Source organism: Acomys russatus, chromosome 9 (assembly GCF_903995435.1).
Source record: "Acomys russatus chromosome 9, mAcoRus1.1, whole genome shotgun sequence".
NCBI lineage: Eukaryota > Metazoa > Chordata > Mammalia > Rodentia > Muridae > Acomys > Acomys russatus.
In genome coordinates this window covers 5,280,630-5,292,783 of record NC_067145.1, presented here as the reverse complement: position 1 = coordinate 5,292,783, position 12,154 = coordinate 5,280,630, and the positions used below count along the sequence as shown (strand labels likewise).

General features: G+C 37.8%; 1 protein-coding gene across 1 annotated transcript in view; it reads right to left on the bottom strand.

Moving 5' to 3' along the window:
• Lmbrd2 (LMBR1 domain containing 2) overlaps nt 1-12,154 on the bottom strand; it is a 47,453-nt gene that overhangs the window by 16,173 nt on the left and 19,126 nt on the right. The window contains exons 7-13 of the mRNA XM_051150950.1: nt 8,352-8,426; nt 7,133-7,246; nt 6,299-6,482; nt 3,505-3,686; nt 2,837-2,970; nt 767-872; nt 186-283 (exon numbers count right to left, since the gene is read on the bottom strand). Of these exons, the coding sequence (XP_051006907.1) occupies nt 186-283; nt 767-872; nt 2,837-2,970; nt 3,505-3,686; nt 6,299-6,482; nt 7,133-7,246; nt 8,352-8,426 (893 nt within the window). The remainder of the gene's footprint in view (nt 1-185; nt 284-766; nt 873-2,836; nt 2,971-3,504; nt 3,687-6,298; nt 6,483-7,132; nt 7,247-8,351; nt 8,427-12,154) is intronic.

The following is a 12,154-nucleotide window of genomic DNA, read 5'->3' as shown; positions in this document are numbered from 1 at the left end:
TTCTTGGACCTGTCTGCAGATGGAACACCTGACTCAATACTCAGAAGGCCGCTCTAACTATCCTAGTTCCCGCAGCCTCCCAAAACGCAAATAACTAAAACCAAGCCAGGATGTGCTCACTAGAGTTTTAAGGGAAAAGGATATCTAATCCAACTATGAATATGAGAAAAAAGGGCTGCTCTTACCTAAAATATGTAGCGATGCAGAGGATTACCACCAACATCGGATAATATATATAGAACCCATCTGCAATAAAGGATAAGACTTTCATGGACCCCATGATCTGAAGAGTAAGAGAAGAGGGAAATCAGCATCGTTCAGTACCTCCATTCCTCCCCATCACCAGGACATTTACTCATAGCTCGTTATACCAAAAAATTAGACTTTTCAAAATTTAGGAACAATGTACTAAGTATATGAATTTCTTAAATTTTTTCCTGTTAAGGCTTTCTTCTAAGGAAATCTAGTATTTTTTAACGACTATAAAACCATACGCATTAAGACTATGCATATAAATACTCATGCTGTTATGAAGCAGGTTTGGGATACTGCTCATCTAAGTAATCTAAATAGATGAAAGGCATTTTTATAATTCTAAAAGGAAAAGCACTTTAACCCCATCGTTAGTTACTACAGACATACCCTTTAAGAGAAGGCTTCAGTGATAAAAAGGAGTCCAATATGCTACACTGCTTTTCTATTGACAACAGAAGATGATGCATAACTATGTTTTACATAAACAATGAACCTAAAGAACCAGACTTACAGATGTATATGCAGTTGGCTGGGTATTCTGGTGGGAGATGGATGAATCCATATGGGTCAATCCCAGGAAGTTAAGACATAAAGGAGGAGTCAAACGGCAAAACAACCTACAATAAACATAAAAGAACCAACATATGTATTTTAAACACAACAAAATACATTTTACATTATAGTGAAATATATTAAGGACTTTCTGATCATTGTAACTATAATTTTCATCTATGTATATATGTATATATATATGTAAATACATATATGTATGAACTATATTCATTTGATTCAAACTATACCCTGTGGTAACACAGGAAGGGGAAGCAGGTTATCTAGATGAGACCTGATAGGCTGTGGTCAGATGGTGGGGGAGGAAGACCCTACCTGTCAGAGGAAGGGAAGAGGGTGGAAGAGGGAGGGAGGGTGGGAGCTGGAAGATAAGAGCAAGGGGATTACAATTGGAATGTAATGTGAATAAATTATAATTTTAAAAATTAAAAAACAAACAAACAAACTATATATAGTTGGAATTCTCCATGTAAACTTCTCTTACTGGGGACACATTCTGGAATTCTATTAATCACACTTCTCTTATGAGCATGAGTGCTTATATAACTAGCTACAGCCTCCAAGATGCCTGCTTTCAGCATTCTGGCTAAGACCAAGTATAAAATGAGTATATTACATAGCCAAGGTTGGAGAACTGGGGATGGGAGAATAAAAAGGTTTACATTAGAAGGAGGTGGTACTGACCTTTTTTGTATGTGTGTGTGTGTGGTAAGAGAAAGCTCTGTATGTTGGTGTGATAGCTGTAGCAGTCTACACACAAATAAAGGATGAAAATGTAACAACTAATTAAAGTCTACAGTGCTGCTAACTAATATATGGTGTAAATTTCCTAGTTTTGATATTGTACACAGCAACTACAGACAATGTCACCATGATGAGAAGCTTGAGGGGTATTATATGGTTTATCAGTAACTTTCTGAAAATTCATGTTGTAGTTTAAATAAGAAACGAATCCCAGAGGCTCGTGTGTTGAAGGGTTCCCCTTCAGGCGGTAGCTCTATTTCAGGAGAGGGTGTAACTGTTAGGAGGTAGGGCCTTAGCGAGAGAAACAGGTCAATGGAGGTATGAATGGAGAGACAGCATGTTTGAGTGTCTTGTCAGTCTGTCTTGGCTTCCTAGATTCCATAGAGTGGACAGCTCTACTGCACTACACTCTCCGTCGCCATGTGCAGCCTCACTGCTGCTCCAAACCTAACACCAAGTGACGGTAGACTAATAAATATTTCTTTCCCTGAGTTGTTTGTCTCAGGTGTTTTGTAGAAACTAACACAGTAGTTTTCATTTTTTATAAGACAAAGTTTTGACACCAGATATTTCTTTAAACTATCCTGAATCCAGCTATTATATATTATAAATAAATGCCTAATACATGTGACTAATAAGTAGTTTGGATAGCCTGCTGTAGCTAAAGCCAGGCCTGTAAATTTCCCTAGGAAAAGTTCCTCTTAGTGTTCTTAGAACTTCAATCTAAAGCCAGGCGTGGTGGTGCACACCTTTAATCCCAGCACTCGGGAGGCAGAGGCAGGTGGATCGCTGTGAGTTAGGTCAGCTTGGTCTACAAAGCAAGTTCAGGACAGCCAAGGCTACACAGAGAAACCCTATCTCGAAAAACAAACAAACAAACAAACAAAAAATAACTTCACTCTAGCTTTAGGCCACTGACTTCAGAGCAGTCTTTACATCTGACTTAGCCTCTAAACTCTCCATTATTCATACACAAGTCCCAAATTGGTAAATTTAGGCTGTGTCTTTTTCTCCTCCTAATATTTTTAATTTATTATTATAGCATATTTATTTATCATTATTAATTTAACTATAACATTATTAATTTAACCATAAATTTTAAGTAGAATTTAGCTGGTAATAAGCAAATACTTCTCTAATAAAAAACAAAGACAATCAGCTCACAGAAATATATTTTCATGCACAATCCATGAACAAGAAATAAGACATCTATAATTAGTATGTAAAATGGAGACATTTCTTTTTTCCTAAGCTCAATTCTACTCACATGCCACTGAAAAGAAGACTGTAAGCATCCGTCTGATGATGTGAAGCCAAGTAGTAATAGTTAAATACGCGAATCCTGAACACAGTGGAATAAACACAGATACTCAAGAAGAAGATGGAAAGGAAGCAAGCAATCTGGAAAAAAATAGTTAAAACTTAATTTAGGACATTATTACTTTATTTACTGTCACAAGAATTATCATTCATCCCCAGCTATATTTACTGATATTCTAAAATATAAATATGATAATAGTGTGGTTTTTTTAAAACTGGGTGAAAAAATTTTTGAAAAAAATCTACATTTCAACCAGTTTAACATCCTAGATCCAAAGTTTTGACTCTGAGTCCTGAAGGAAACTGCTTACCTATTCCCTTGGCAACTGTACATAAGGACAGTAAGGTACACAGTTCCATTGACAAAAGAGAGCAAAGTAACCTCTTAAAATGTTTTTTTCGCTGTCCTATACTGTTTCATTGATCTTTCAGCTACAGCTCTTACTTTTTATAGTCTGGGCAAATTGATGAAGCTCAGTTTTGGAAGCCAGAATAATAACACTGTGGGAAACTCCACTACTTTCATTCTTACTAGAAGAAACATGAGAAAAGATACAGCAGTTAAAGCTTCTGCATGAACTGGTATATATTTATGACTGATATGAAAAAACTGACCTCAATATAAATATAATTGTATGTTCTTTCTGCCAGTTGAATGAACACCGCAAAGAGGGACAAGACGGGCGCTGTGCTAAAGAAGGTGCACTCTGACCACACCACAACCACAGAGAAGATGGACAGAACCACCGCCAGTACCCTGTGAAACCATGGACGCAAAAGGCATTCCCAGTACCACTCTGGAAAACACAAGAAAATGCAATTATGAAAACTAAATCAGTAGTAGAGTACTTACAGTCTGTCAAACTAGAAACCACTCAAGACAATACAGAGAAAAATTACAAATTGACAGCAGAAAAAAAGACATGACCAGAGCCAAGAGGTCAACAGCAGTGTGGAGACTGATACCCATGTGCTTCCTGTTGCTGCACCAAGGAGAGCATGACATCACTCTTGTGGTGTTCCCAAATGACACACAAGCTGTATCTAATCATGAAGGTACAGTAATAAAACACACAGGACTGAAAAGCTGTTTCACATTTGAAAAGCCTAAGAAATATGACAGCTGAATACAGTAATGTGTGCTTTAGTTTTTTTCCAAAGAATATCACTGTCATAATTAAGCAAAATATGCATAAAGCATATAAATAAGAGTAAATTATTGCTAATTTTCTAATTATTTCAGAGTTACACTTGAGTTGCACTGAAATGCCCAGGGGACAAGAGGCCTCATGAAACATTAGTAGAAAAATTATGTAAAGAAAGAAAATTTAATAAAATGTTAACATATGAAGAACCTGGGTATATGAGAATAATTTGTGAAATTCTCGTTTTAGTAAGTCTGAATTTCAGGGTAAATGAAGATTAAGAGAAAGCTCAATAAATTGAGAAAGATCTCTATCAATCCATCCCTCCCTCGCCCTCCTTCCCTCTCAATCAAGACTGAACCCAAGGTTAGTGTGTGCAAAACATATTGTCTACCAGTAAGTCACAGCTTGCAGCAAGGCTATATTTTCTCTTCAGTAATTGAAAAGCTAAGACCCAGGATCGCTGTCTTTTCATTGTCCTGCCAGCATAATTCCTGATTATTTAAAATCCACACAGACAATTCTTTGTTCAATAGCCAGGTTTCCCACTACCTTCAACTCCTCTCTTCTAATGAGTCCATCTCCAGTCCTCCTCTTTAACCCAGCCAGCCACTCCCACAGTCTTCCCTAAGGCTCTTACTGCTAACAGTGGTCCTCCTATATAACCCGATTCCATCATCCTCATTCCCAAGCAATACCTTCATCAGTAGCCATACTGACTACACTAGCAGGACAAACAAAACGTTTATTTCTTTTACCTTTTTACTGTTATTGAACAATTTTAATGTCCTTCCTTCCTTCCTTTCCCAGCTTGGACTCCACAGCCTTTGAGGATAACTACACCCCAGTCCCAATTCCTTTAACCCTCTCTTGCTTCACTGCACTTGTTTGGTCAAACCACACTGTTTGATCCAACTCCTTGGTTACTCTGAGTCTGTACACATGTACACTGCAGAGAAAGACACACCTTTACTGACCAGGCCCACTTTAAGTTATCATCACCTTCAAACAGGCCCTCAGCGCACCTGGACAGCTTACTGTTAATTCTCCACTTTCCCATGTTACTGTTTTGTACCTTCTTGAAAATCTCCTTCTCTGTGAATATTGCCAGTACACAGAAGAAAACTTACCAACATTTTTACCACTTATTTTCTCACACTAAAGCTGTATGTCTGTCTCACCTAATGCAGGGCCATTCCCTTCGCTGTCCACTATTTCCTATCTCATCTCCACTACCCACAAATACTGTTCCAAGTTCTCTACTGCTTCAGGATTTTCCTGTCTATAATATCATTCTCCAATTATGAGCTAAGCTTCAAGCCCTCCTACTTACAGCTATTACCCTTTTCTGTTTATTTTTAGTATTTATTTATTGTCTCTAAGCATGTTTGATCATGTATGCAAATTGGTTTATAATTATATTTTGTATATGCATATATATATAAAAATCATAGGCATAAATATATTAAGAAGTTTAAAAAATACTTTTTAAAATCATCATTATGTTGAGAGAGATGCTAGCAAATATTATGGAGACAATACTTTAAACACTGTTGATGAATCTGTAGGAATGTCTGTTAATATTCAGAGTGTTTAGTTTATAAGTCATTGATAGGGAGAATGGATATTTCAAACAGCTTCCATAAAAATAATAAAAAATATTTTATGCAACCTATTTTATAATCAAATATTTTATTTGTATTTTAAAAATATATCCCAGCTCCTGTATCCATGGCTCAGGACTATCATGGAGGAGAGAGCAGAAAGACTGTACAAACCAGAAGACCAGCAAGTCTTCAATGAAACAGTCTTTCCTAAACATCTGTATACACAAGACTGGAACCACGGCAATACCAATGGATATGCTAACTTAGAAAAGACAAAATGGGGCACTGGAGAGATGGCTCAGAGGTTAACAGCACTGACTGTTCTTCCAGAGGTCCTGAGTTCAATGCCCAGCAACCACATGGAGGCTCACAACCATCTGTAATGAGATCTGGTGCCCTCTTCTGGTGTGCAGAGATACATGCAAGTAGAAGACTGTATAAATAAATAAATAAATCTTTTTTAAAAAAATGAGAAAATGTCATGGGGTCCCACCCCTAGACAAAGAACTGCAGGCAACCAATGACTTCTGGGAGAAGGAGAAGCAAAATAATTATTTGAGGGTAAGTTTATCAGATATCTAATGAAACAAACTAATACACAAGTTATATATTTTCCTTATTGAAAGATTAACTTTGGAATTTACATAAAATACATACCAACTGTAGGATTATAAAAATACTGGATAAATCGGTTTTCTGGCTCGGGTGACTGAAAGGTGTGCACAAACTGGTGAGTTGCACTGGCTTCATTCTTTGCCACATCTTCTAGATAGAATGCCTGCTCCAAAAGAATCTGCCACTGCACTTGGGTCCGACGGTGCCTTTGAACTGAGTAAATCACCTGAAACACACAAGAGGGGTTAGCCTGTCAGTGTGGCTGAACAGTGAGTGCGTCAACTGTCTGCAAGAGAGAATTTTTTTTTTTAATGTCTTAATAAGGTAGTTCTAATGGCATTTTCTAAATGTGGCCAAGGACGCTAATGTTTTGAAATGACAAAATACTTCCTCTTAATAGAATGGGTATAATTCTTACATCCAATTGCCAAGAGTATCCCTGTCCAGATTCAACAATAATAACAACATCAATAGTTCTAGGTATGTATCTCACTTGCATGCACATCAGTTTGGGGATGGGGTGCTTGCAATTATAGTTGTGGACAGATGGAAGCCAGAAGTCGGTATCAGGTGTCTTTCCCAGCCAGTCTCCCCGTGTTTTAACACAAGGTCTCTTACTGAACCTGGCCCTCAGGCTAGGCTAACCTTCCCGGCCAATGGTCCTCTTATCTCTCCTCCCGAGCACTGCAAACGTAAGAGCGTACCACTCTGCCTGGATTTACACGTGGGCACTGGAGATTGAGCTCAGTTTCTCAAACTTGAGATGCAAACAGTTTAACTCCTGAGCCAACGAACAGAGAGCCTGAGCAATAGTTATAAGTCTAGTTCACCCCTCTAATTGTATGTAAAACAGCTACAATTAATAATTAAAGTTACCTGTTTATGCAATTTTACCAAACTTTTTTCACTTGGGTAGGAATTACGCTTCTCATCAAAATCTTCATAATCATCCATATTCCTACCCATCTTTTCCTGATAATCTGTAGGGCACTAAACAAAAAAAGTTAACAATATATTATAAAATTTAATTTTATTAAGAATTTTTTAATTTTCTCAAAAATATTTTTTTCTTTTACTGACAACTCTTAATTGGTTAGCTTTTCACTAGCTAACATTTTCAAGGAAATATTTATAAGATATGTTAAATTTCTTCTCACTTCTATAATATTTATCTTTATGCTCAGATATACTAGCTTGATACCGGGAAAGGTGAGGGAGCTTGCCTACATGAAGTAACAACTATTTGAGAAGATTATTCTAATGATAGTCACCTGATAAAACTCCCATTATTTGCCAAAATAATAAAGAAGAATCATGCATGCAGAAAGGGATATAAAATTAGGTTTATCTGTCATCCTACAAGTTACTTATTACCTACATGGAGTTGTGCAAGTTCATTAACCTTCCAATATAGTCTCAAAAGTAGCAAATATGAGAGAAATAGAAAATTTACTCTTATCTGACTATGACTTTAGCTAAAGGAACGGTAGCTAATAACAACCTCTAGAACAGATTTGGAATACAAGAGAAAACAAATTTCATTGGTAACTTGGGTAGCTACAAGTTAATTATGAAACTTTTCAAGTAATTATTTTATAAGCATACAAATATATTGAAATTCAATATAGTGCCATCAGAATCATAATATGGCTTATTATTAAATATTCATGTATTTTAATTCATAATACATAAAACATCATGAAATTACATGTGAGAAGCTGGTTGTAAAAATTACTGAGATCCTAATTTATTTTCCGACTGGAGATATGCCTTTAATGATAACACATGATGGTATATAAAGATGGACCTCTGCCACTGTGCCTTGATAATCATTGCATGTTACTCAGATTTCCTGATATCTTCCCATTTCAAGAGAAAATGTTGTCAATAATTACCACCAAACTTACAACAGCATAAGAAAAATTCTATATATAAATTGCTATTTGTTTATGGAAAAGATTTACATGAAAATCCATCTGGAAAACTTTAACCATATTATGCTTTAATAGTACTTTTTCTTATGTGAAATATTAATATATAGTAGTATATAAAAATTTACTTCACAAGAATAGAGAAAACAATACAATATGGTTACCTTTTTAAGTATTGTATCAACACATTTTCTTAATGGGTGGTTATACTTGATGCTTTCATTTACCTTACGAACCTCCTATAAAAACAGTGCATTAAAAATATTTAGATTTCTATAAATTAGACAGTTTAAATGGGAATGTGCTAAGTACTATTAAATTTCAAATTTTAATTTCAATTCAAATTATTTAGCATTATAAGAAGTCTTTTTCTTTTTAAAATATATTTTATTAATTTATTCATATTACATCTCAATTGTTATCCCATCCCTTGTATCCTCCCAGTCCTCCCTCCCTCCCATTTTCCCCTTACTCCCCTCCCCTATGACTGTGTATGAGGGGGACCTCTTCCCCCTGTATATGCTCATAGGGTAAGAAGCCTTTTTCATGGGATAAAATTTATTAAGAGCAGTTGTAAAATCACAAAGTTCTCAAATAGCTATATTTACATTCCCACTGCTTTATGGATTTCTAAATTTATTCCTCTATGTGTTTTTTTACTTCATATATCAAAATGGCTAAGGATTATTTAACAATTTAAAAGTCTGTAATACATGGCTATATAAATAAACATATAGTTTAAATTAAAATTTCCCATATGGGTTGACAATACTCCCGCCAGAAGCCAAAGAACATCTAACAAAAACTTCAACACCAGGTATGAGGGAAAATCCCTTTTTGAGTCATTGGTCAGGGCGAGGCTACTGTTATTACTTTTATGAAGACACTATGCATTAAAGACACAGGGCCCAGAAACCCCTGGGACAGGAACTGATTTCAAAGTCTCATCCTTGAGCACCAGCTTTCATAGTACCAGAAGATGCCATGACAGCTTTTCCAAAGGAGGGGAGCAACCAAAAGCCCTGCCCATCTGTGATGCCTATGACCCATGGCAATGAACAGCACAGCATGGTAACCACTTGCCTTACTCCCAACAGAACCACAATGAATCATATGCACAGTTTGAGAGCCCAGACCCAAGCGATACATCCACAACACAACTCTCTCACCTAAGGAGTCACTGTGGATGGGGAGGGGAGGGGCACAGAAGACTGTAAGAGTAGGAGGTCAGGGATTACTGTGAGATTGAGTCTCCTGGGGTTGTAAAAGGCCACAGGCACAAAAATCTCCCCAACATAACTGCAAAAACATGAGCTGAACAAGGACAACAATAACAGGCATGCTAATGTGGACAGGGGAAAGCCCACGAGGCCTCAGCCCTGCACAAAAAACTATAGCAAACTAAGGAATGCTCAGAATGAGACAAGTAAGTCTTCCCAGGAAGAAAGACCACACCATTGGTTATCCAATACCAAGTGGTAAGTCATGAAAACCGAAATACAAATAACATTACACAGACTGAGCAGTTTGTATTTAGAATTTATATGTGTACACACACACACACACACACACACACACACACACACCACAAATGTATGTAACAACAATTAATAAAAAAAAGAAGTCATGAATTTGAAAGAGAGAAAGGAGGGAATAAACTGGAGGAGTAAATTATGTAATTATATTATAATCTCAAAAAAAAAGAAATAATAAAAGAGTGCACAAAGCACCTACCAAGCTTTATATTTCTAAAACAATAGGATTAAATGATTCCACCTGCTAAACAAAATCAATTCTCATTATCAATTCTCATTATCAATTAGTACAGAAAGCAGAAAAGACTTAACATGTCACAAAGTACCCACTGCTTCCAAATACAAGCGCATTCTAGAGCACTCACGACTTCTTCCTTATTTGTTTACTGAGTGCACACTACCTGTTGGCAGTGTGCCGGCTCCAAGACTACCACGTAAAATGGGAAGATGTATGACAGACCATTTTGATTGTCAACCCCCCAGCATCAAGAATTGCCTTAGAAGCAAACCTCTGGGCATATCTGTGAGGGATGCTCTAATCTGTGCTCACAGAGGTGGGCAGCCCACTCACGGGCTGGGTTGTGTGTGCACTCAAATGAGACGGCCGGCTGGCTAGAAGCACTTGTCTCCCTGCTTGCTGACTGCGGACAATGTGAACACGCGTCTCATGTTCCTCTTGCCTCGATGCACTACGCCCTCAGACAGAACTGTGAGCTAGTATGAATCCTTCCTTAAACTGCTTTTCACAGGTATCTCATGCCAACAAGAAAAGTAACTAATAGAGAAAGTTAGTACAAGTGGGGTGACGGCTGTGGTCCTAGAATTTCTGTAAGCAAAGCTTAATGGACTATTCTGGTGGAAGTTCACAGAACAAGAATGCGGACAGAAATACAGACGTGGTGGTGCACGCCTTTAATCCCAGCACTTGGGAGGCAGAGGCAAGTGGATCACTGTGAGTTCAAGGCCAGCCTGGTCTATAAAGTGAGTCTAGGACAGCCAAAGCTACACAGAGAAACCTTGTCTCCAAAAACCAAAACCAAAAAAAAAAAGAGAGAGAGAGAGAGAGAGAGAGAGAGAGAGAGAGAGAGAGAGAGAGAGAGAGAGAGAGAAAAAAGAATGTGGATAGAAATACAGACATGAAGGGTCCACTCATGAAGTTCAGAGGGGATCAAGGGCACTGTCTGGATCTGGGACAGAAGCCATGCTTGCTTCACTCTGACAAGGAATCTGGCTGCATTCTGCCCATGTCCTGAGAAGTTAGACAAGACTGAATGAAAAGGTAATGAACTACTTTACTTCATTAATGTATTTATTGTAAACATAATATATGTGAACTTAGGCAGGATTTTTATTTCATATGAAACTTCACTTAACAAATGTATATAATGTGTTTATATGCATCCATCCCTCATTCACTTTAATTCCTGCTTATGCTTTTCACCACTTTTCCCTCTCAAATTCATAGGCTATTTTCCTTTTCTTCTTTTTCTTCTTCTTCTCCTTCTTCTTCCTCTTCTTCCTCCTCCTCTTCTTCTTCGTCTTCCTCCTCCTCCTTTTCCTCCTCTTCCTCTTCTTCTTTTTTTTTTTTTTTGTTTGTTTTTGTTTGGGGGACAGGGTTTCTCTGTGTAGCCTTGGCTGTCCTAGACTCACTGTGTGGACCAGGCTGGCCTCAAACTCACAGCGATCCACCTGCCTCTGCCTCCTAAGTGCTGGGATAAAAGGCGTGCACCACCTACTGAGTCCACTTAGTTCTTCCTGAACGTACAGGGAAGAATGAACCTTCCTGTTACCATGCTTTCCTTGTCATGATGCACTAGCCTTTCACATTGTAAGCCCCATATTTCTAGAAGCTGTTTTTGTCAGCCTAGCATCTCAGGGGCCATATTCTTGAAGAAATCTGACTCCCCTTATTTCTGTAGCCATGAATTATTAAAATAGCTCCTCAGCTGTAGGTGGGACATCATGGCCCCCTTCCCAGCATGGGTTTTAGCCAGTCCGTGCTTGCACATGTAATCGCTGCTGGGAGGCCATGTGGACTAGTGTTGCTGGGGAGGGCATTTCAAGACAGCACAGCATTCAAGTTATGTCATGGCTACTGCTCGCTGTTTTTAATCAGTTCTACAGTGAGATCAAAAAGGTATGGATTGGGTGAGGTGAAGGAAAGTATGTCAACTATAAAGCTAGAGGAACTATGGATGAAGTTCTGAAGACAAGAACCCCTCCACCGACGATTCTGTGAAAACACAAAACCATTTGAAAAGAGAGACTCTGAATTAAGAATGCCACTAAAAGGGGTTTCCTATGAAAATGAAGCCTAAGTTGAAATGGAAACACAAGGACGTTGGAGATGTTGAGACCATAGGAATCTACCAAGGAAATCACTGACATATACCAGCCCAGCCCAAGAGAGACAAGTGTTTTACAAGTGGCAG